The 26,173-nt window shown below is 39.1% G+C and overlaps 1 protein-coding gene and 1 long non-coding RNA gene across 3 annotated transcripts in view; one reads left to right on the plus strand and one right to left on the minus strand.

Annotated features, from left to right (window-relative positions):
* Nucleotides 1-26,173, plus strand: part of LOC116669280 — an 85,674-nt gene that overhangs the window by 38,308 nt on the left and 21,193 nt on the right. The gene's annotated exons all lie outside the window — the stretch shown is intronic.
* ANKFN1 (ankyrin repeat and fibronectin type III domain containing 1) overlaps nucleotides 1-26,173 on the minus strand; it is a 289,687-nt gene that overhangs the window by 31,207 nt on the left and 232,307 nt on the right. Inside the window, exons 11-17 of the mRNA XM_032498452.1 lie at nucleotides 23,085-23,184; nucleotides 22,640-22,772; nucleotides 22,046-22,162; nucleotides 14,688-14,903; nucleotides 5,169-5,335; nucleotides 2,375-2,525; nucleotides 700-868 (exon numbers count right to left, since the gene is read on the minus strand). Of these exons, the coding sequence (XP_032354343.1) occupies nucleotides 700-868; nucleotides 2,375-2,525; nucleotides 5,169-5,335; nucleotides 14,688-14,903; nucleotides 22,046-22,162; nucleotides 22,640-22,772; nucleotides 23,085-23,184 (1,053 nt within the window). The remainder of the gene's footprint in view (nucleotides 1-699; nucleotides 869-2,374; nucleotides 2,526-5,168; nucleotides 5,336-14,687; nucleotides 14,904-22,045; nucleotides 22,163-22,639; nucleotides 22,773-23,084; nucleotides 23,185-26,173) is intronic.

A 26,173-nucleotide genomic window follows, 5' to 3' on the forward strand; every position in this document is an offset into this window, starting at 1 on the left:
AAGCCTCTCTATTCACATATTCAGTGGGCAGCAGGGGTCTCTGCAAAAATAGAGAACCTGGGGCCCAGGCTATTCATTTTTGAAAGTCAGGACAAGATCTTCCACCATTCAGAATCCCACATTATAATCACAATATTGCATCCTGGGAGACTCTGTCAGTTTCTCAAATGTCCTGCTAGAAATTTAGAGTCTATTTAATATTAGAGTCTATTTAATAAATCAGCACTACTTATAGGCTTTTTCCCTCCTCCGAAGTGATACGTACTTTACATTTTAATTTCAGGTTTTTTTTTTTTTTTTTTCCTGGTTGAAGGAAAGAGGGGTTGGGGGTGGGGAGAGAAGAAAGAAAGAAAGAAAGAAAGAGAAGGGGCAGTGCTTTTTATGAAAACATCAGTTCTTGTATTTATGTTTTAGGAGAGCAAAAGGGAGGCAAGAACTGCAGCCTGATAACTGAACTTTCTGTTTAGAAGTCCCTCCTCTCCATTGAGCCTTAGCTAGGTTTCAATAATTATTGCTCAGGCACATAGTCTTGGAGCTTTGCTTTCTCTCAGACTTGTACACAGTTCTAGGAAGGGTTGTTGCCAAAGCCATCATGTGATTTATTGACCCTCCACTGGGACAAGGGGGAACAGATATAACTTTGTGATTTTATTATAAGGAGGCTGGGTTAATATTTCTAGGTGAAACAAGCTACTATACCAAGTTCAAACATCTGAAGAGGGAGGTTAAGAAACCCTGAGTGTGGGGTGTAAGGATTATTCTGTCCTGGGGCTGTACAGACGTCGTCTGAGGCAGGGAGCAGGAGAAGAAAGGACACATTGTGACCCATTTCCAACACCTCCTGTGTGTAGAGGCGGAAGTTCCTTGCCTGCAGAGGGACACGCGCGGAGGAAAAATAGGAGAGTTACAACATGGCACTTACATAAACAACACCAAACTGGCATAAAACATCTAACAAAATTACACGACTTCAAGCTTGGAATTTTTATACAACATAAATATTAGGGTTCAGGCAATTTAATAATGCTATATAAAATCAAGATTTAAGGCAGTAATGTTCCACATAAACTCTGAAAACAACATTTATGCTTCTTATAAAAGCAGAAAATGATTGCGTTCTGTGGGCTTTTCAAAATGATGAATATAATTACACGAAGCAACAAAAATGGATTGAATTAAAAATCCACTAGTTTCAATTTAAGTTGGTTAAGGGGGGAAAATGTAGTTTCTGGCCAAGGACTGAGTAAATTTTACAAGTATCCAAAAAAAAAAAAAATGTTGTATGCACTCTTAGGCAGTTAGGCAGCCTTCTCCCAACATGTATATGTAGCCCAAGAGTCACCAATGAAATATGAGCTGCTTCAAACCTGCTAAGCCCAAGAAACCCTTAATAGTATCTACTGTCACAAGCTGAGCTGGTATTTTCCCCTCCTCCTGAGTGCACGGCCACCCCTGGAATAATCCAGTTGCTCTCCTAATGTCTTTATAGGCATCTAGTGCAATTCGTTCTTCATCTTGTTGGCTGTTTTGGACTGGCCTTGCTGTATTGACGTATAATCAGAGCAGTACTCCAATGAGCCTCCAATCTGTCCCCTTGCCTCCATGGATCAGAGGCCAATTCATGGTTATCTCTGTTTTATGTAAAGAGAGCCAGTCACTCCTTTTATGTTCTTCTTTATAGGCTAAACTTGGTTCATTTTTTTTGTGTGTGTGTAAAGGGATGGTGTGTGTTGAGTTGGGGGGGATGGTGAATGTAGGTCAGAAAAAAAAAAGAATCCAACCTAATGCTACATTTTGTTAACTTGCTAGACAGAGTGTAAGAAACTTTTACTGTTCTCTTCCATGCCAACAGTTTTCTTTGAAGTTGGGTATTAGTGGAGGAAAGATTTGCATATTTTGACTTGGACAACACAGTAATTTTGACAACAGATTTTCTGTTTGTGGAAAGACAGCATGGCATAACCTTGGCCTTTGCTATAGATTTACTACCACTAGTCTTCTTTTCTTAGATAAATCATCTGTACATCCAACTGTACACTTGTTTATTTACTTACTTGTTTATATTTTTTTATCCTTGCTTCATGCTATTCTGAAGCTGAGATTTGTTGTCTTTCAAAGTAGATTAGCCAATTATTTTTCCTTGTTTGACCCAAACACAGGAACTTTGGAAGAGGTTAATAACATGGAGGAGCTAGAGAAAAGGTACAGAAGTGCAGTCTGTGTCTACTTACAGGCATCAAATTCAAAATTTGTATGTATGTGCAAAGTGGTATGTAAATCAATGAAAAAAAATTTTTTTCACCTCTTGAGTTTTATGCCATAATGCAGTTTCCATGAGCCATAAAAAGAAGATAAAAACGGTAAAGACTAGTACCTGGTGTAGAGGTATATTGATCTGCTTAAGGAGGGCTTTCACTGCCATCTGGAGCTCGTAGAAGAACAATTGCATGGGGCAGTCAGAAGTATGATCCACACTTTCCATAGATTCAGAGCCAGAAAGCTTTTGGACCCATTCCCACTCCTCTCTGTATGTTGAGTCAAGTTAAAATTAGAAATATAACAAAAGTTCAGAACACAGCACAGAACATTTTTAGTGTATATGTCCATAACCTGGATAACCAATTTTTAATGGTTAAAACTTGATGCAATTCAAGAAATTTGAACTTTTTGCCACCCAGAAGGAGTGTAAAATGAGCTTTTTCTAATTTATGCTTACTTCACCTATCAAACCACATATACCTCAGAAGAGCAGGTCTGATTTGTAATGAATCAGTTTTTGAGATTTGGAACTTTGAAATATTTTGTTGTAATTTCCTGACTGTCTTCATTTTTCTTTCCCTGAAGATCCTTGTGAGTTCTAAGACCCTACATTTTACCACAGGGGCCTCTCCTGGTTAATTCAGTAGTTGGGTAACCACAGGACTCTGGTCCAACTCAGGCAAAAAACCACATGGCACATTTTAACCCTGGCCTGTTGTAATCATGGGTACTGTTTGGATTTCCTTCCCCTTACAAAAAAATGAAGAGAATCACAAACAGGAACACCAGACAGTTCTAATAAAAGGAACCAGGGGACACACATCACTGCTTCCATCCTTCCAAACCAGTCAACTGTGTCTTTATTCTGCATGTTCTATAATCCTTCCTAATGAACTTTTCCAAATGCCATGCAGAAGGGAAGGGAAAAGAACGGTGGTGGGAGGAAAGCACATCTGGTTTGTCCCCCAAAGGCTGCTCTTCAAAAGGATCTTGAAAAGATCAAGGTAAATCCCTCTTGGGCAACATTGTTTCCACAGGTATTTTAGCACAAGTGTCTACACACATTTAGTTGGTCCATCTTCTCCTCATAACTCTGCAGGGAGCAGCAGTATGCTCTCAGGCACAGGCTAGAGGGGAAAGGAAAGCCCTCCTGTCCCGAGATGGAAAGAGAGGAGGTGCTAATATATTTTCCCACCCGTGTGAAGAACCTATGAGGGCTCCCCTCAGTGGGTTATACTCACCTGGGCTCCAGTCTATGCATCAGAATATGAAACTGTGACATGAACTTTTCATCAGCACATGTTCTCTTTTAACCAGCTACTCTCTTAAGAAAGTTTCTGCATGATACTGGTTTCATTTCAATTCTCATATTGTAAAAGACTATGGAAAAAGATCTACCCTTTGTCTCAATAAGAGAAAAGAAAATCAAAATTCTACTTCCATCGGGGCATACTGTTGGCTTCACAAATAACTAATCTTTGAGAACCTGCTGGGGAACGATTTCCTTTCTTCCATCGTTGATACTGAACTAAATGAGGAGGTTCTGACTAGCATAAGTATGCACAGACTTCAAAGGACCACATTACTAAAATAGCATCTGCAGTCAAATTAGCAAGTAAATTACCACGAGGAATACCATGAAAGCATCTGCCCACTAACTAATCAGTTTAGTCTGTAAGGTTAAGGGAGAGGGAACCAGCAGAGTGAAGAATACCAGAGTCTTTTGTAAAAACGAAACTTGGACCCTTGGCAAAGGGAGATTAGTTGGTACAATCACTAAAAGAATCTGTACCTTTAAGACATAAATCTAGAAAATGGATGAAAGTAACCACTGCTGAATCAACCAACAAATGAGCCATGCAACCTCTTAGGAAGGACTGAGATAACTGATGCTGATTGTAGAAGTGACCACCAGATGGCAGACTTAGAGTCTAGGTGTAGTTGGTAAGTGAGAGAAGAGAATATGGCAGCTGGTGAGTTCTCTGAAGAGGACACCATCATCATCATCTATCTTCACTGTCATCAAGTATTTAATAAACATTGCAAGACACTACAGTTAATAAATTCTTCCCACCTGAGGGACCAAATTTTAAATGACCAAATTCAAGTCTGTTTGGTTAAGCAAATTCACAGGTGTAACTAGAATCTGGGGGATTTAAATTCTACATTGAAGACTTGACAAATTCCAGAGAGTTCTTTTTCTTTTCTTATCTATTCTTTTCTTTCCTTTTCTTTTCATGTTAAGCACAATTCAGTTTATTATAGTAGACTTTCAGAGGCCTGCTAGAGGACCGTTGTAAAGCTGAGCCAGATTACCAAGATTGGGCAACTTTCCCAAAGCTAACAGGGTAATTCACCATAATGCCAAACCAAAGAGCAGTTTCCAGAAGCTCAGGCCTTGTTACTTCTTTTCTTCCCTAGAGAACCATAAAGAGTATAGGAAACATAAAAAAGTCCTTAGACCAGTGGGGTAGGGGTGGAGAGAATGAGGGTAGGGAGGGTCTTTTAAAATTAAGGGGAAACCAATTTCTCTACTAGAACCCATTTACACAAGTGATTTTTTAAAAAATATGACTTTTTAGGCTGTGAAGAAAAGATACTGGAAATAGCATTGTTGAAAGAAAAGGGTATCTATTCATTGACCAGTTGAGCATCAGTAGTTGCAGAGAGGAAAGTGAAAGGATAGTGTCCTGTTTAAATGGACGCTCACTCCTTCCACCAGCCAACACCGCACGTCGTCCTCATTCTAATGTTAAAACCCAGCTATGCCTTTGCCCCAGTGTGCTAGCCCTGAGGACATCTCATCATAGAAACTTCACTTGCAAGTAACATTTCAGTTTGATGGGCACATCACACTCATCATTTGAGCCATTGCTTCACAAGGAAAATCCAAACTCCTCACAACTTACTTGGAAATGTTATTGTTTTCACGGATCTTCACGTGGCAGAGAATGTTGGGCAGCTTTTGGGTAACAAGAACTTTGATCTGATCTACAGAGCTGCACAGCTTTAGGTAACCCAGGTATAATCCAGGAGAGAGACGCTGATGACTCCTTTTGTGATAGGAGAGAATATCCTGTAGGATGAAAAACAAAATTAAGAACACCTTTAAACGCAGTCTCAAAACCTCTTCCTTCCTTAGATGCACCATGTCATGAACTAGAGGAGCCGTAGCTAAGTAGTTAGTGAGAAATCTTGGGATTCCACCATGAATGCTGAGGATGCATGGTGGTTCAGCCAGTCTCACCTTTAGGAGAATTAGCCTCCAAGTCAGATAATCAGTTATTAATATATTCTGCATATTTATTTTCTTCAGATGTCCCACGAGTGTGTGAATTGTGATTGGGAATAGGCTGGTGTTGGTACTAAAGAAAAATAGACTTCATAATTTCTGTATTTGGAAGGTTTATTGTTTAGCTGGGGAAAGAAATTTGCAAGTGTAAAAACTGACAAAGCAGTACAGAGAGTCTCATTATTTCAGGATAATTGGTGTCAGGAAAAGGATCAAAATGTTATAGTAAATAGAAAAAAAGGATTTGATTCTTTATCTTCAAAAATGAAACAAAAAGTAATACCAATAGACCTACTTATATTATTAACATTTGGGTTGTAGTTATAATTATTCATTAATCCTGAGAACAAAGAGAGAATCAAGTATTGATTCTTGGTTTAATACTTTTAGACTAAATTGTATGATAGCTGAAATGCTGTTCCTAATATTTGACTTTTACAGTGTGATCATGAAGAGGATAACTTTTGTATGAGTATGTGAAGGCTTCATTTTTTCAAAAATTCAAAAAAAGTATATTTTTCCCCCTTGTTAAATAACTGATATTCACATCATTCTCTTATAAAATCCTTGTTCCTTACATGTGTTCTTCAGTTGTTAACTGGCCTACCACTGCTAGATTCTCAGTTGTCAGTGGCTCTGCATGTGATTTGATTAGGTCTCCACATCATCTTCATTAGCTTTGCAAAATTCTTTATCTTTCACACGATTTAAAAATTTACCTTGTAATAGATTTGCATTGAATTTGCATTGTATTGTCACATCACAGTATTCCACAGGCAGCAGAGACTGAATGAAGTTGCTGCAACAGGAAGTGCCAGCCTAATTAAACACAGAGGGACGTTTGACTAGAGTTGTTTCATATGTGGTCAGTTTTCTAGTGAGCTGTTTAGGTTGTGACTTTTGCTTCTCTGTGTGATTGTAGGAATTCAAATAATGAATAATTGGTAATACAGACTCTCCCTCTCCCTATATTGGTTGGTAAGACATTTGGGCAGCATAGGGATGGAACAGAGTTAGGAGTGATGACTCAGGTAACTGAGTATAGGGGAGAGATTCTTATAGGCCAGAGTTTGTCTAACCTGGTTTTCAAAGGGGATAACAAAGAGGGCATCAACCCTACCACTAACTGTAGGGAAGGCAAAAAAAGAAGAGGAAAAAAACAATTAAACTTGTACTCAATCCAGTATGGAACTGAGGCCTTCCTTGACAGTATACTCTGAAGGAGTGATTGCTCCTCTGTAGAATCAACCATCTGCAGCATGCAGCATATGCTGTTGTGTATTGTCTCCTTTATCCCATCCTTATCAAACATACTGAGTTCCAGGTATGGAACCCCATAGGGTTCCATGTAAAACCTGATATTTTGAAGAGGTTAAGAAAGACAGATGAGTAAATGAATGATCATAATATACTGAAGCCAGTTTATAATAGAGGCAATGTAGGCATACAGAGGAATAAGTACTTGTGTTTTTCTTCTTTCATGTTCTTTTCTTGAACTATACTATGAAATTCATGGGAGGGTTTTTTTAAATTGCTTTGTATCCTTACTACCCAGTGCTATTTTTGTATATAATAGGTATGCAACATGTGGAAATCAGGCCATGTCCCTAAAACAGAACATACGAGAATAGCAGAATAAGGACAGAATGAGAATGGGCACAATTGGGAGGAAGATAAAACTAGCATGTATAAAAAAGCAAAGACTAACTTTTAAGATGTTTGGCAAAAGACTAGACTAGAAAAATTTGATTTCATTGTCAAGAAGGAAGGAATTCTTAATATCAGGAGATTGATAAGGCTGAACTTTTTCATCTTGTCTCTTCAGAACAGATCACAGGTAATTACTTAACTAGAGGAAGCTCAGTCAAGGTGAAATTTTGAGAAATGAACAGGTAATCAAAGAAAGAGAAATGGCTAATGAGAGAAGGAAAAATGGAAGTATTTAGATCAGCAGAATTTGACGATATGCACCCCAGGGGTACTTGCTGTGCAAGCAGATACGGCCACAAACCCACAGGTCACTGTATTTGATAACTGGAAGAGTCCCTAAAGGCTGGAAAAGGGCAAATGTGTCTGTCTTTGAAATAGGGAGGGGAGAAACACAGGATGACCCGAATAATTAAAGACCACCAACTTACTGATCTTTGGAAAAAAATGGGAATGAACCATCAAACAATCTGCAGTCACCTAGGAAACCCTACTAAATAGGAATAAGCATGGTTTTGTGAAGGGCAAACATACAGCAGCTTTACTTTGTAACAGGAAAAGAGCAGGATCCATAGACCAGGGAGATATCTCCAGTATCATCTTTTTCACTAGATAATTTGGGAAAAGTAGAGACTGGTCCTTAAAGTCAGTCTGTTAAGCATCTTTATTGATGTTCCAGACAAAGAAATGAAGAATGTGTGTATCAAATTTGTGGGTCCCAAATTTGACGTGGTTTTGATTTTCTGGAAAATAGTAATAAAGCTCTGAATGACCCTATGCATTGGAAAAGTAAACCTATCATAATTAGGGTTGAAACTTAATAAGAAAATGTGCTTGTAAAGATCCAAAACCAAGAGTACAAATATAGGATGGATATGAGTATAAGAGAAAAACATGTAGGGGTCAGAACTGACCACAAATAGAATGTGAGTTAGGAACATACTGTGGTTATGTAAAAACCAACACCATTCTTGGATGGAGTAATTCACTCTTTCATTCAATTTTTAAAGACTATTACTGAGCATCTACTATGTGTTTTCCTGCCTTTACATAGTCATTTATCCTTCATTAGTTAGAATGTTTTTGGAGCCTGAGAAATGCATGGGAAGAGAAAGAAGCTGTCCCAGTCACATAATCTGAGGTACATTAGAAAGGCCTCCTAAGCCAAATTAAATGCCTGTGGGTTTATATATCGCCTGATTTAACCTCTGACCTGCATTTCTAGTCTACTTCCATTACAGTCCTCTTGTGTCTCTTACCTCCAGCCAAAATGGATTGCTTTTTCTTTCTCTGTACATGGCTTGATCTCTCTTCTTTGATTCTTTGTTGGTTTATGAATTCACTCATTCTACCTGCTTTTATTGAGCACCTGCTATGTTTCAGGCATTGTGCTAGGATATTAATGACATCAAGATATGAACTTCCTTTCATGGGACTCATATTTCAGTCTGTGAGAGGGACATGTAAGCAAGTTTTTCTTAACCCAGTGTGATGAAGGTTGTGTGAAGTCCTTTGTGGACCCAAGGGAGGGTGGGATCTACTTTTCCAGCTTTTGCCATATTTCTTTGCCATGCCCTCTCTTTAATTCAGTTCTCTTTAATTCATTCCTCCTTGCTCCATCCCTCCTGCCCTCCCCTGTCTCTTTCTTTCTCTTTTTTTTTTTTCTCCACCTGGTGAACTTAACTTACCCTGCATGGCTCAGCCAGGTGTCACCTCTTCTACAACGCCTTCCCTGATGTTTCCAGGTAGAGTTAATAGCTGCTTTGTCCGTGCTTCCATAGTACACTGTTTGTGCTGCTATCAGGCTCTGGTTTAATTCTGCCTTGTATTACCTTGATTTGTTTACCAGTCTGTCTCCCTCTCTTGACTGAACTCCTTGAAAGCAAGGTCCTTGACTTACTCATTGTTTTCCCCTATAGCACCTAGAAGAGCTCCTGGCACCTAGTTGGTACTAAAAAATGTTTATTAAATATGAAGTGAGAGGCCCAGAGGTAGTGGGGCTGGGGCTGGGCCTCTGGGAAAGAATATGTTGTGTTGGTGCAGTGACCGGGAAGGGTATACACCACCCTCTCTTCACTGATCAGATATCTTAAGAGCTTATATTAGAGGAACAATATGTAGTTGCTTTTCGAATAACTATAGGGCTTTTATTTTTTTGGATAGGGTATGGAAGCTGAATTACCCAGAGGTCATAACATGGTGGCCGGTGGCCCAAGATTACATGGACTGCAAAGAATATAAGTTTTATGAATTATTTTCTATCTTTTAAAAATAAAAAGTGATTTTATCTAAAACTCTTAAGTTTTCAACTTCTCTTTAAAAATTGGAAAATATTTCAACTTTGGGACCACTGTCTTCTACTGCAATTAGTTGAGGCTGAATAGGACTGTTCTTTAGATGAGACAAGGGCTCTCCAGATAACTGTAACTGTCTATTACTTCTACTTATTTCTTTGTTTTTTTTTTAAAAATTGAGATATAATTCACATACCATAAAATTCACCATTTTAAAGTGTGAAATTCACTATAGTGATCTTTACTATAGTCACAAAGTTGTACAACCATCACCACTATCTAATTCCAGATCATTTTCATCACTCCAAAAAGAAACCTTGCATTCATTAGCTGTCATTCCCCAATCCCTCCTCTCCCTGCCCCTGGAACCACTCATCTACTTTCTGTCTCTATGGATTTGCCTGTACTGGAAATTTTGTATAAATGGAATCATACATTATGTACCATTTTGTGTCTGCCTTTTTCTCCCTTAGCATAATGTTTCCAAAGTTCATCCCTGTTGGAGCATGGATCAGTACTTCATCCATTTTATGGCTGAATGATATTCTACTATATGAATATACCACTTTTGTTTATCCTTTCGTCAGTTGTTGGACCTTTAGGTTGTTTCCACTCTTTGGCTACTATGAATAATTCTGTCATGAACATTGGTGAACAAGATTTTGTGTTAACCCAATTATTTCTTATATCCAGCCCAACTGACTCATTGCCATATCTTCCTGATTCCAGTAGTTTTTGTTTCCCATGTTAGATGTTGCTTGGAGGTAGAGAGAGCAGAAATGTGTTGGAAAAAAGCAGAAAAGGGCAGAAGAGATAGGTCCTGGGCAGCTCAGGTGTAAAAACTACATCATGGGGTCTCTGTAGGTGACAAGAAATGCCTGAGGAGAACAAGAGAAGGAAGGCAGGGATGGAAGGTAGATAGAAGGCAAGTTTCACCGCAGCTTCTCCAGGGTCACACTTTTAAAAAGGATCTAGAGGAAAGGGGGGAGTGTGTAAAACAGCATGGTGGAACGGGAAGGGCACCAGGCTAAGAGTCAGAAGGCTTGTGTCCTAGTCCCACGTGCTGCTTTTTTGGCCGATAAGACCTTGTTGGGTTCCTTCCTTGAAATCCATAGCTTCATTTATGAATTGGACACCAATTACTCACTCAGCCTCACTGGGTTTTCATGAGGATCAAGTGATATTATAGATGTGTGACAGAGAATGTAATACAAATGTAAGAGATTCATCATCAGAGAAAACGTCACCTGTGATACTTCCAGTTATTGAAGTAACCTCTGGAGATTATGGTCAGAGTAACCCAGTACCTGAGAGGGGCCATTCTGTTGGAAATACGGTTGACCCTTGAATGACACGAGGTCTCTGCTGTGTGATCTGCTTAGACATGGATTTCAGTAAATATACAAAATTTGTGGAATGTCATGCACACTTGTATTGGGCAAAATTTGTATTGAAATGGGTGGTCTATCTTCATGTAGGCATAAGGCCAATAATATTTAATGTAAAATTAATAATGTGTTAGTTTTCTTACTGTTTCCTAAATTTGCTTTCAGAGAATTACATTACCATATAGTATGCCCCTCTCTCCTATCAGCTTATCATCACAGCTAAATGGTTCTTTAAAAAAATAACAATGTTTCCAATACTGTATTATGAATGTGACTGTAATACTGTATGCCATAAAAACTTTATAACTGTTCATTCATTAGTGTCTAGACTAGTCTACCCTGAAGCAATGGTATCTATTACACTAGGCTACCAAAAAGCAATCATACTGCTGGTCTTTATTATCAATGCATGAATTGTTATACTTGTAAGTAAATGTGAACCTCTTTTTCACATTATCTTTTCACTTTTGATTCTAGTGTTTGTAACAGGTATAACATCTACAGTGTTTTGTATTATATAAGATGATATTGATATAGGTGCTAACATTTGTCTTGTAAGGAGATGGTGTATACTTATGGTGTTGATAAATACAGTACAGTACTATAAACGTATTTTCTCATGATTTACTTAATAACATTTTCTTTTCTCTATCTTACTTTATTGGAAGAATACAGTATATAATACCTGTATAACATATAAAGGATGTGTTAATTGACTGACTAGGTTATCCATCAGGCTTCTGGTCAGCGGTAGGCTGTTAGTAGTTTTTGGGGAGTCAGAGATCGTATGTGGATTTACTACTGTTGGGGGGCTGTGTCAGCTAACCGCTGTGCTGTTCAAGGATCAGCTGTACTCTTACTGCCAGTTAGTTTGCTTGGGGGATTCCCGCTTGTCCATAATAACTTTCTTTTCTTTCCCAAGCAAGTGTGGGAAGGGCTTTTCTCTCCCTTCCAGGTATATGAGAGAGGCCTGTTATGAAGGTCTGGGATTTGATAGGCTCAGAAATTTGAGAGAGTTAGACCCTGGAGGTTCCCTGGGGCACTGAAGATTAGTAGATTAGTTATGGGCTCAGATTTTGTCTGTTTTGAAAACCCCATTGTGGATCATATAGTCTTTATACAGTTTTTCCTCAGTTCTTTTGAAACAGTAGAGGAAGTAGTGAAATGCCTTGAAAGATGACTTGAGTTAGTACCTAGGGTCCCCTGGGAGAGTAGAGATGAGGAGGAGATGGATTGGGTGTGCCCTGAGGAGAGCTTAGCATTGGTTGGATTTTTCTGAGTAGAGAAATAATAAAAATCACTAGCATTTATCGAGCACTCACTTTGTGTTACTCTTCTAATGCTTTATATGTTTTGACTCACTTAATTGTCATTAGAACCCCATGAAGTAGGTTTTTGCAGAGGAGAGAATACAGGAGGTGATAAATTAAGTGACTTGCTCTGGTTACATAACTAGAAGAAGTAGAGTCAGGGATCATACCCAGTCAGCCTGATTCCAAAGTGGTGCATCAGAATGTGGTGTGATGTAGCAGAAAGAAGCTCAGGATTCCAATCAGAAGGCCTGGTGACATCAGTCTACTGACCCTGAGCAAAAAGAATAGTTTGTGGCCTGGAATTGTGGGAATTACCCAGCCTGCCTTGGTCAACCCCAGGACCTATCTCTCTGTTGAGTTGCTGTGGCCAATGCCTGACATAATTAACATCTTAAGTCTAGGAGTGATTGAATACCAGACCTAGTAGTTTTATTCCCCCGTTTCCTCTCTAGTGTAAGACCTGTGTGGGAAGGAGGGGAGAGAGAAAAAGTAGGAGGAGGAGAAAGGAAAGTGGGGGGTGGGTGGGAATGACATCAAGCAGGAATGTGCCTGTCAGGGGGGGTAAATTTTCCACTTGGATCTGTGTGGAAACCTGATCTTGCCTCTATTTTTGGTCTCCTTCTCTAACAACTTTTTGCCAGATTGGAATTTTTCTGCACCTGTAACACATTTTTAATGTAATAAGTCTAGGAGAAACCAGGTATTATATCATGCTGGGGCCTATGCTCTGTTTCTAGGAGCAAAGGTAGCCCAGACCCCAGTTTATCCCTATAGGGGATTAGTGTATTAGTCACCCTGTAAAAGCTCAATTTATTATGATTTTTTTAAATGTTTCTTTTAGCACTTACTTATAAAAGGTGAAGAGGGGAGCCACGAATGTGTCTGTTCCTTCTCCCACCTACATATGCATGTGCGCACACACACACACACACACACACACACACACACACACACACACAGACACATACACACCCTCACACCCTCTCTAAATTTCATATGAACCCAAATTCCATGAAATCAAATTCAGAAGTATTGGCTTTGACTACTTAGCTTACTTTTGCTACACTGGACTTTACCCTGGTCCGGGTCAGTGCAAGTATTGGAAAGGTGAGATTATTGTACTAGCCATCCCTCAGTGGAGAATGAGAGTTAAGTCAGCAGGCTGGTGGCCTAGCTGTCTAGGGTGATCATGAGGGGCTGCTGGGCCAAGGCTCAGGTTTGGCTTTTTCCTGTAAGATTGGGCCCTTTCCCATTACTCCGGATTGACTGTCTTGTGGATATACGCAATTGGTTGTGTCGGCCTCGAGGTAACTGTTTCTGCTCGCTTTGCCCAAGCCTAACGGGAGAGTTCTGTAGAATTCACCCCGCATTACTGGGTTTAAAAGAAGGAAAAAGAAACAGCTTGAGCCCATGTTCACACAAGAATATGTGAGACGGTGTGGTGTCCTGGATAGCGTGCTGGACTCAGGAGCACAAGAGGTAGGTTTGTATCCCAGCTCTGCCATCCAGGTAAAGAGCTTGGATCTCAGATGTCTGAATTTTGAATTTTGGTAGCAGTTTGGTTCTCAGATCAGTCTTTCGTTTTTTATTTCATCTCTCCTCCCTCACTCATTAAAACCCTTACTCCTGCCCTGCCCGAATATGATGTAATACAGTAGAGGAAGCCTGCTTCCACTCAGAAGTTCTGAGTTCAGGTTCAGCTCTGCCATTTTCCAGCTGTGTGTCTAAGGGCAAATCCAAGTTTGGTGGGGCCTGAAGCTAATACAGTTTTTGGTGGTTTCCTTAGAATACAAAATTGTGAATGGTAGGGTTTTGGAAGGGGCTTGTTGAAGTGAGGAGCTGAGTGATGTTGAACCGTCATTAACCTCACCAAATCTGCATCTGTGTGTGGCCATATGTCACATAAGCTCTTTGAGCCTCAGTTATTTCATTCCTAAAATGGATTTAATCATGCCTGTCCATCCTAAGGAAGTATTATACGGAACAAGCAAGAGTAAATATGTGTGAGTGTTTTTGTTCCAAGTGTTTTACACACACACACACACACACACACACACAAACACATATACACATATATATAGTCTAAAAATGTACTGTTGTGACAGTTCATTCAGGGATTGGTTTAATGTTTTAATTACACTACCTGTGGACCCACACTCAAACATTTATCTCAATGTTTCTCATTGGTTCATTGGTCAGGGGCATTTTCAGTGTGCCCACTATTTGTATTGCTTGAAAAATTCCAGCTCTGGAGAGTGTTAAGTGAAAATAAGCTTATGAATCTTTCCTATGTGTGGCATACAAACAATGCCACATCTCTGGACCTCTTCATTCCATCTCTACGTATGTAAGTGGCTCTTGTTATATTTCACTAGAGCCACAATAAATGTGTTTGGAACTTTAAATATATTAGGAAATGGAAAGTACTGCATACCTGGATGGTAATCAGTAAAATGTCTAAGGCTGTTGGCTCCTCAGGTGTTGAGAGAGACTTCCTCTGGCTTTGCAGCTTTGAGATCTGCGTCCATTTGCCATTAAAAAATGAGTAGAGCATCTCCACCTCTCTGATGGTGACTATGAGGATGTTTCCATGCCGGTCTTTAATGGGCTCATAGTAAACTCTTCCCAAGTTGTGGGTTCCAAGTAAATTCTAGAAACAAATAGATTTCTGGTAGCTTAGATGATGTGCAGACAAAGCAACACAGCTGCAACAAAAGACACTGAATAATTATCTGATGTTTCTGAGAAGCCTTTTTTTTTTTTTTAAAGCAGGCTTAGAATATGTGGCATCATAGAAATGTACTTAACAGAAGCTCAAAGAAAAAGTCTTCACCATAAGCCTGCAAAGATTATAGCAAGAGGCACAAAAATTATGTTTTTTTAAGCAAATTCAATATCTGTAAATATCTCTTACCCACATAGACACACTAGCACATAAACCTCAGTTACCAGCACTTGAAGAGAATCCCAGATGTTTTAAAGAAAAATGCCTGATATTTCAGGTATGCTACTTGTGGAGTTTTCAAGAGATCTACAGTAAGCTGGTATGAAGTGGGGTTGTTTAAAATGAAGAAGTGAATTGACAATGTAGCACATTGTACAGGTCCCCAAATGACTGCACATTCCCTTCAAGATACTTTAATTGGGAGATTGGCCTGGTTTGACTTATCTGCATTTCAGAGAGTTCTGTTAATTTAAAATTTTGTTAAAATTGTTTGTGAGCTAGGCCAATGAGGTAGACAATACTTTTAGAAAGGTAGGAAGGAAAGGGTGCCACATTAAATGTGGAGGGGCCCAGGTAGATGTTATTAAAATAAACAGTTTTACAAATATGCAGGATTTGAAGATTTCTAACCTAGCGCACTGGATGAATGGGATAAAATACCCTTTTACTTTGAATATCTGTGGTTTTTTAAAATTACAAACTATCTCAGAACTCCTAGTTGATATTTTTGTGAGCTCACATAAATGCTGATGAGATAACCTGTTAGCAGAAGAGCAGAAGTAGAACTGGAATTTGTGAAAGTAACACGGATGACCTAAAGATGAATGAACCAGCTGGTCAGTATTCACATCTGGATATGGGAACCAGAATGTTCCCTTATAGGTAAGGACTGTGTTTTAATTTTTTTTTTTAATTTACTAGGACAGGACACATAAGTGAGGTATCTCATAAATAATTATGACATATAAAAAGTCATTTGGCAGGATTACGATTTTTAAAAATGACCTAATCAGTCAGATTATTTTTTCCCAATAATTAACTTATAAATCATAGAGAAGTAATTGGGTAAGGCGTTTAGCTGTATGTAGTAATACAGATTTATGCAGAGTGTTATTAGCCAATCAACAAAGCCAAGCTGGTAAACTGGACATCAAAAAGAAAGGAAGGAAGGAAGGAAGGAAAGAAGGAAGGAAGGAAAGAAGGAAGGAAAGAAGGAAGGAAAGAAGGAAGGAAAGAAAAGAAAGACAGGGGCCTGATATATAGCATATGCCAATTTCTGTGGTGTAAATGCTCCCACAATAGCCTATTTTGAGCTACCAGACCTACGAAAGATTTGACAACAGGCTTTGAAAATTTTGGAGCATTCATTGGCTCTGCTAAGCCAGTACAAGTTGGCTTCAGCATTCCACTGCTGTTAAGCCTTTAGTTGTCCTGGTGTTGAGTTTCAGGGCTGTTCATTAACACATAGACTTCTGAAAAATGATTTAGTCTCTTAGGTCTTGAGTTTCATTATCTAAAATTAAGGGTCCTTAATGGCTCAGACATCCCTCATGCTAATCCTTACCTTATAGAGTATTTGGGGAACTAAGCCAAGCAATGTATGAGAAAGTGTTTTGTAAACTCTCAAGCTTAATACAAGTAGGTAGGGTATGGGCTTTCTTTATTGCTCTAATTGGAACCTGACCCTTGTTTATACTTAACTCATTTTCAAAACTCAGCCCAGGTTTCCTCTTCCCTGGGAAGACTTTCCCAACTCTCATAGGTAGAATTTACCATCTGCTTTTTTGTCCCCTACAGCTTCCTGTACAAAGTTGTATCTTAGCATGACTCTGACTTTCCTGTGTATTGATGTACATGTCATGAGATCATGGCTTTTTCATCTCTATTTTTCTAGGTTCCTTGCACAGTGCCTAGCACATAGTAGTAGCTCAAGAAATTTTTGCTGACTGAATTACCGTGTTTTCATTAGGACACAGAAAGATGTGATTTACTTTGGACCAAAGCTGGTGGGTGGATATTGAATGAGGTAGTCATTTCATTTAAGCAGAGTTATTATCAGTGGTTCACTGTCAGCTTTGGATATTTTGACTAATGGGCTAAACAAGAAATGTCTATAAGTATTCCTGAAATTCTTTATTGACAACAAACTGAGTTGGATAACTAGCTCTGGGGAGAGCCCAATTTAAAAGAAGAATATCCTTCTGAAAACAAATTGTGACTGTGTTCTAAGGGGGCAAAATTGGAGTTCTTTAGAGCCTAAAAGAAAAACAGGCCATGCTGATACCTGTCATGCTGTGCAGTCAGGGTTAGGAGATGTGGGAACCTTGTGGATTCTACAGGGTAAAGAGAAATAAAAGCCACCTGATGGCTTACAAAAATGTATCTAGGTTATAACCACAACAAATCACAGGCTGTCAATAAGCCTTGGACAGATGCATAATATTTAGAGACCTGTATTCAGTTTGGGGTGACATGAAGCTAAAGGAAGTAGAGATATTAAGTCCTGGAAAAATAAAATTTTGGGGAAATCTTTTTTCCCCCTTGAAAAAGGAGAAAGACATAGCATTCATAAATTGTTATCTGGCTTTAACTCACTAACACTCATTCCTAAAAGCTGTGGAGGAGGGAAGTTTACTGTAACCCAGTCTACAGTGTCAGATTATTATTGTGTTTTGAGGATAAGTAGTTCGGACATCTCTCAATGTAAGAGGAATGTACACTTCTGCCTCTTGGGGTCTCTGCCATTTCCCTAAGGGTAGGAAAAACAATGTGGGGTCTTGGTCACTTAAAGTCTTTCTAATTTTTTTTTTTTTTACATCCAACTGCTGGCATGTACTTGTCTCTCTTCCTGCCTAGGTAATAGTAATCAATCAGTTAATTCGTACTTTACCTTCTTTCAAGTAAAATTTAAGACCACTTCTCTTAAATAGGTTCCAAATGATTCAGAATAGAGTTCTACTTTTTCTTTTTTAACTATAATGTAGATAATTTCTTCCATTTAAAATTTTTCTGCTTTTTATAAATGAACACAGAATAAGATGATGAAATATTAGAAAGAATACAGGCTTTGGAGTTACATAGATCAGGGTTTGAATCCAGACTTTGCTACTTCCTATTTGTGCGACCTTGGGCAAGTTATTTAACGTGCTAGGCTTCAGTTTTATTCTCTGTTAAATGGATATCAATAATAGTACTTTCTCATTAGGGTGTGATGAAGAAAAAATGAGATACAGTTTGTAAAGCACTTAGCACAGTGTCTGGCACCTGTTCTGTTAAATAAATGAAAGCTGTTGTTTCACGACTGTTATTTATTGTCATGCATTAAAAGACCTGATTATAGAGCAGATAGATACTGGAAATAAGGCACAGGATGCACAGTGGTTCATGTGCTCTGTGATGAAGGTACGGCAGGGTGATACGGAAACAGGAGGGGGAGAAAGATGGCAGTGAAGACCTTTGTGTGCCATGATGAAATGTCTGGGCCACTCTTGTAAAGAGTATGAGTCAGGGAGTGACAGGGTCAGAACCTTTTATTGGCTTCTCTGGCAGAAGTGTGGAGAATGGATTGGGAGGATATTAAGACTGGAAGAAAGAGGATAACTTTGGAGGCTTTTGACATGAGGCAGTGGGAGTGATGCTGGAAAGGGGAGGAGAGTAAAGTGAGATACACTGCAGGTGGAATCGTAGGATTTATGTAAGGCTGATGCCAGTCAGGCTATTTAAGAATGCCATTTTACTCTCCTCAGAACATTGTAAGAAATGTTAGATTAGTAAAGGGGCCTAAAATGTTAAGTATAAATTTCCACAAATTTATTTTTCTTCCTCTTCTGTAAAGTTTTTTTCTGTGCCCTTTAACCTAGAGCCCCCCCTCCCCAAAAGATATTTTGCTTCACTATTTGCAGATATTTTCATTCTAAAGATCAGCAAATAGTTTGGGCGATAGGTCCTACAACAAAAGACTAAACTGACTCCTATTACTTAAGGAGGCAGTGCTCGGCCTTTGATGTGCACTGTAAGGGGTAGCTGTTTATTGAGTACTACAAGGTACTGGTCACTGTGCAGGGCTGGAGAACTATCCAGGTGGGAGTTATGGCATGAGGTACATTTCTGTGATTCTTTTTCCCTTTGGTGAGATAGAGTACCTTCAAGTGTGATCTTAGGGGCACAGGGGTTGGATTGATAAATACATTTATTTATCCAGCCAGTACTTACTGAGACCCTGCCACATGCCACATATAGGGGGATGTAGTGGTAACCAAGACAGATACATTCCCTGAGCTTGGGGACTCACAGTTCAAGTTGGTCACTAACCAAGTAATGATACAAATAGTTAACTAATGGGATTATGATCACCATTCTGAATGAAGAATACAAGGTACTCTGAGAGTGATTCACTTAATCAGGAGATCAGAGAAAGCCTCTCTGAGGAAGCATAAAAATTAAGCTGAGATCTGAAGGATATACAGGAATTAGTGAAGCAAAGAAGTAGAAGAGGATTCTATGCAGAGGAAACAGCTAGCAAATGAGAGTGAGAAAGACAGGCCAGGAAGCTGGAAAAATCTGGAAAGTATGGAGATGTGGAAGCCAAAGGATGTGGCAGTTTAAAAAAGGAGAGCGGGACCAAGTGTATCAAACACTGCTGAGATGTCAGTTGCAAAGAAGATTTAAAAGTGTCCATTAGATTTAGTGAAACTGAAGTCATTGGCAGGGATGGATCCAGGTTTTGAAGGGGCCTGTACCATACAATTTTGGGACCCTGTTTTAGACAAAGAATATAAAATTACAAATATGAAAATTAGGTATAAAGTGAATATTTATTTAGATGGGAAAGGAAATCTTCCCCCAATACTGGAATATTTGGAATTTGTGATCCCCTTCCCCCACTGGGATTTCTTTAGGCGGGTTACCAGAAATGCTTCCTGATTGCACCCCAACTTCCTCTTTCCACCTAAGCACTTTACAACCCCGACACTCACAGGGATCATGCAGGAGAGGGGCCCTGAAGCACAGGCTTTATGGGCATCATCTGCCTCTGATTACTCGTGGCCTGAGAGAGTGTGGTAGGCATGGTGGTAGCAGAAGTCAAGGAGAGGGCTTAGAACTAACTGGGAAGGGAGGAAGTAAATGGAGAAGAATGCTGGCCACTCTTTCAAGAAGTTTGGGTCTAAGGACGAGAAGAGAGATTGGTAGCTGAAGGAGGGAGTGAAAAACTGAGATCCAAAGTGCATGTGGAGGGTTGCGCCGTTGGTAGGTGGAGTGAGATCTGTTGGAATAGGAGGGAAGGAAGAGAAAGTAGGGTCAGTGCAAGGATGCTTTTCAATTTGGTGTTGGAAGAAGAATTAGTTCCCATTTATTAATGAATTATGCAGTAAAGTCATCAGCTGATGGAGATGTGGGGGAAGGGATGTGGTAGAATGGATAAGGCTTTAAATAGTTGGCCTGTAATATGGGGAAGTGAATTTAGTAGAAAAGTGGAATATGATCACTAGGCAAACATTACATGTGAGGACTGTAGTCATGAAATTAACATAAAACCAAGTTATCCTCCGCCTATCCACAGCATGTCTGGGCTGTGTGATGAGCTAATGGGAGGGTCCACTGGACTCCTGGGAAAGAACTTTGGTAAAGGACCAAGGAGCCTACTGGAAATGAGCTTTATCCTAAAGAAAGAGCTGTGTGAGGCACAATGACTTGGTCCAACTCAAGCTGGTCAATGATGAAAGGATGGGGCACTTTGAATTCAGCACAGCTATTGTGGCCTAGCTTCAGGAACTTCTTGAGTTGAAGGAAAAAATTCTGTAATCAAGACTGAGTAATTTAACAATGGACTTAATATTCTTTGTAAAGCAGAATTCACTATTTTTTTCAGTGTTAAGAAGGCAGATGGATTTGTGGGATTGAGGACAAAGCAAAAGTTCTGAATTAACTAAAAAAAAAAAAAGTGTCGATGGAGAGCACTGTTTTTTGTTTTTTTGTTTTTTTTAATCTCACTGAGGACATGAGGTAGTTAAACCGCCTGTACAATGGAGTGTAGCACAAGAGGCTTAAGAATTACCTTTCAGAATTAATTATAACAGCAAGAAAATAAAAATTATTATTAACAGAGAATCAAATTATTAATCACGTGGGTTAAGAAATGAAATTCCTATAATTGCAGATGGGGGTTGGAAGTGTAGGAATTTTTTTTATTATGATGACCCTATTTTTACATTTTGGCTGGTATGGCCTGGCCAAACACAGCTTGTGTAGATTCCTGTTAAGTTTTTTTCTGGGGTTGGTGTAACTGACAGACATCACTGATAAAGGCTCAGTGAGGTCTTAAAGACCCCAATTCTATGTAGCAGATGTTTTTCTGTGCTGAGAACCACAAGTTCAGATAATACGAGAAAACAATGAAGGGAAAACCAGAAGAGATTGGTTAGAATTCAGTGTCATTTTTAGGAGGGGCTCTGTAACCTGCAAAGATTCTTGCAGGGCCTGGGGGCCTGATCTTGATTGGGTTAGTAGTATAGAAGGATAAATAAATTCAGAATTAAAGGTAAGCTTTTAAGAAGTTTTTTTGTTTGTTTGTTTTGTTTTGCTTTTTTAAGTATCAAATATGTATGCAAATGCCTTTGCTTTACCATAAACATCAAGCCAAGAAACTCCTCAAAATGCCTGCTGGTCTCTTTCTCCATCTCCACACACTCATAGATGCACAGGATGCCAGAGCATCAAGAGCTTTTCAGGAGATCTGGTCCTTATATTGCAAGTGATGAAACTGAGGCCCAGAAAGGAGAAATTAGTTGACTGATTAATACCAAATCCAGAATTCACTTCTCCGCACTTCCTGTTTACTCCTAGACTCTTTAGGAGAGACCCCTGCTCCTCTTCCAGGAGACTGCCAAAAAGCACAGGTTCCTTACAAAAGCAGATGTGCAGCTCAGACTGTGCAAGAAGACCTCTTATGTCTAAGGGTCTAGAAGAACAAGGAGTCCACCCTTTTCCTTTCCAAGTAGAGTTGGTAACTGAATTGACAAGTTTTTCTAAAATTTCTTTGGAGGTCTGGGTTAACACCTGCCCCTCACCTGTAGCTGGGCTGTTGCTGCAAGCATCTTCTGCCGAGTTTGCAGTACTGTGGATGAGGACATGGAGATAGGTACGCTTTGCCTCAACCACCTTATATCCTCCCACATACAAGACAGCTGCAAAAGAAGTCATGAGGTCATATCATCGTCCAAGCTAGCACATGATTTAGGTTGTGGCATCAAAGCAAAGCAGGGAGAAGGAAACCTGACCCCCGATGTTTGTTCTCCAGTTCACTTTCAGATACATGCAAAACAACTTTTTGATCTCTATCCAATTGGAAAAAGATCTGAATGTTAATGAAACAGTCAGATCCACATTTTAGTGTTTGCCAAATGATCCCATAACTCAGAATAATGGAGACACAATCTGACAGGATGCAAGCTTCTTTGCTTTGAAAATGTGGTGTAGATACTAGTTCGGCATTTTTTTATAACATAGGGCATATCAGGGCTGAAAGAGACCTTTGAGATAATCTATTCCCAACCCCAATACTTTGATCACTGGAGACCCCTCAACCCCTCAATAATGTTAGAGATTTATGTGTAGTAATACTGGTGCAAAGTAGGGAAAAATGAAATTAGAATTCAGGATACCTTCGTGAACCACAGAAAATCTTGGGTAATGGAACTGGTGTGAGAGTCATCTATTTCAACAATTGGTATTTGATCTTCATTGGTGACTAACATATTGTCTTTGTAATAAAATATAACAGCTATGTAGAGTCCCCTAAAAAAAAAGGCAAAATAAAAGTTATCCTCAAATCATCTCCTCTACCAAGCCTCAGTCATGGAAAAAAAAATTTGGGGGCATGATAAAAGATAATTTAAAATACACCTATGAGCATGTTCTTGTTAAGTATCATAAGTTCACTGGCTAGAATTCAGAGAAATTGCTATCTTGTCCAGATTCTCAGGAGAAAAGTGAACTTTATATTCTTTTAATAACAAGAAAGAAATTTCTACCATATTGCCATTCAGAACCAAAACCAGTGGATTCCTGAGAAGCTAAGACTTCCTGGAAAAAATACATAGGGCCCACCGTTTCAAGGTCTTCACAAACTTGTTTGAGGAATGGAATAGGTGTTTCAGGCTCCTTGAGACTGACTGCTTGCGGCCTGTGGTTTGTAATTTTGAAGTTTCTGGAACACAGAAAAAAAATACAGTGTAAATTCCATTGGAAGAACAACACTCTCAGTACTCTCTTCCCACCTTATTGCCTTTCTCTTTCCTGTCCCCTCAGTGTTACTTATCCTCAGTTTCATGCAGAGATTCAGCTCATTCATTCCTACAAGAAGTTTTTGTATTTTGAGATGCCAGCAATGAGTTAGTGAACACCTTCTCAAAAATGTGGGAGATGAGTAACATTTATAACTCTAAGAGAAACCACTTGGTGTTTTGTTTATATTCTCCTTGTGAGTGATTTATTATGAGGGAAGATAAAAAGAAATGGAATCAACTCTTTTGCCACTTTCCCCCATTGCCATTAATATTCACTCACTTCTCCATGTTGGCAAAACTCTTACTAGTCTACATATTCCATTAAATTTTTTTCATTATAAAATTAATACAGGCACATTACAGAAAGTCTGGAGCATAGAATAAAAGAACAAAATCCATCCCATATCATCCTGCCACTTCAGTAGAACCACTGGTAGTATTCTTGTGCAGTTTTTTTTTCCAGTGTATGTATTTGGCTTACAGAAACAGTTGCAGGCATAGGTATGATTATCATCCTCATTGTTCAGAAGAAGAAACTGAGACGTAGAAATTAAGTAGATTGTCCAAGATTAAAAAAAAAACCCAGTAGCCCAAAACACTGAGACCTCACTCAATGAATAAATGTTTATTAGGACACTGCTGTGTGTAAGACTCTGTGATTACAGTGATGAGGAGATCAGCCATTGCTTCTATTTCTTTTATTTACAACCTGGAGCTCCCTCTGATAAAAGTAGTGGACTTCCTGTAATGGTCTCTGCAGACAGTGCTCCCTAGAGCTGAACTAAATGATCACTGATTTAATTTTCATATTAAATGTAACTGATGAAGGGAAGCTGAGGTTGTTGGGGTCACCACCAGACTCCTAACAGACATGTTACTGGGGATGAGAACATGGTCCATATCACTGCTGTTAGGCATGGAAACCTGGGGTGGATGGTCCATGGCTGAGGCCCAATTTGGCTTATCTTACAGGAGTAGTTGGGAATGAGTTGACTGACACAAGCATTCCTGTCAGCTTCAGGCTTGTGCTGGTAATGGTTATTCCAAGCAGAACAAAGCAAAACCATTTTTTTCTAACTTGAACATAAATTTGGCTGGTCATATCCTACTTGAAAATAATGCTGCTAGGACTTCTGATTAAAGGCAGCATATTGAACATATTCATCATATACCAAAATTTTACTAAAAGCAGAGTAAAGAGAGAAAGTGACATAAATTTATAAAGACAGAAATAGGAAAGTAGACAAAAGCAAGTGAATTTTTAGTAGCTGGAAAGCAGATGGACAGATGGATTTAGCAGATTTGAAAAAGATGACCCCTAAGCTAACAGTGGAGAAGCTGAGAAGTAACCTAACTCTCCCCATGGGCACCATATAATGCTGGAAGTGGGTGGTGAATGTAGAGCTAAAATCAGGGGGATTTGTTGAAATCTTTTTAAAACTAGTCAGATTTCTAGATATTCTCTCCTATTCTGCATGGGTAGACAATACCCCTTCCCCACTCTAGAAGAAAAGCAGTGGCTTATTCTCTGGAAAGCACCAAAACGGAGGTCGTTAGAGTGGAAGACATGGTGTATGGTTAAAAATGGAGGGAAGGAGTTGTATGTGCTCAGAACAGGTGGGTTAAATGAAAGCTTACATACAGAGTATTTTCCCACTGGACTCTTGGAACCCTGGTACTCAAACCCTCCAGGTAGGACACTGAAAGAAACTTCTCTGGAGACTCTGACTAGCCTAAGAATACACCTGTGAAGATTCTGACGTTGGCTTTCTTGCTTTCCTGAAGATAAGGCCATGCCAGATCACCTTACAGTGAGGTTTGTGAATAAAGAGTCCTGTCCACACTCCAAGCTTCCCAACAACTATTGAGCTGACTCTGAGCAAACATCCAGGAATCATCAGGCAGTTGTGAAAAGCATGTGACCGAAAAAACAAAGGCCAAAAACAAGAAACAAAAGAGCAATTTAGAGGGGTGCCTGTGCTGAGAAAAAACATAAAGTGAATCAGAGTCTGCCAATAGCCTGAGAGAGAAGCAAAGACACTGCATCCTTGTAGAAAGGATTAGGTCTGTTAGTGAACAATAGAGAGCACTGGAAATTAAAAATAGCTATCAAAGTCTGAAAAGCCAAATAGAAAATAAATTTGGGGAAATTTCCAAGAAAGTGGAACAAAAGAACATAGGATGAAAAGTAGGAGAAGAGAAAAAAAAAACACCCTAAAGGGCTTGTCTCTGAGGTTCAGTATCTGAGTTCTCATAGGAGAGAGCAGAGGAAAAGTTGGAGAAGAACTAATTAAATAATTTAAGAAAATATCTCATAGTTGAAGGGTATAAAGTTTCCATATTGAAAGGGTTTGCCAAGTGTGCCACACAATAGACAAAAAAATAGAGCTACATGAAGACACATAACAGCGAAATTTTAGAATACGGAGTTAAAAAAGAAACTTAAAACCTTCCATAGTTGGAAAGAGTAGATTTCATATGAAACGTCTGGAATCAGAATGGTATCAAACTTCTCAGCACTGAAAGTTGGAGGGCAATGAAGCAACACCTTCAAAATACGAAGTAAAATTATTTCAGTTGAGATTTCTATACTTCTCCAAATCCTTAAATGTTAAATAGAATAACTACATCTTTAGACACAGTGTATCCGAAAATTAGCATCTACTTATCCACTCAGGAAGCTGCTAGAGGAAAGGCTCCACCAATGACAAAAGAGCCCAAGAAAGAGGAAGACAGTGTGCAAAAACGAAGAAATTTAATATAAGAAAGTGGCAAAAAGAGTCCTTGATATGGTGGTGAACGGAGATCCTAGGTGACAGCTGTGTACCAAATACAGAGGTAGCCAGTGATCAGTCTAGGTTGGAGTAGGTCAGAGAGGTTTCTTTAAGAAGATACACTTGAAACAATACT

The sequence above is a fragment of the Camelus ferus genome, chromosome 16 (genome assembly GCF_009834535.1).
Source record: "Camelus ferus isolate YT-003-E chromosome 16, BCGSAC_Cfer_1.0, whole genome shotgun sequence".
Taxonomy (NCBI): domain Eukaryota; kingdom Metazoa; phylum Chordata; class Mammalia; order Artiodactyla; family Camelidae; genus Camelus; species Camelus ferus.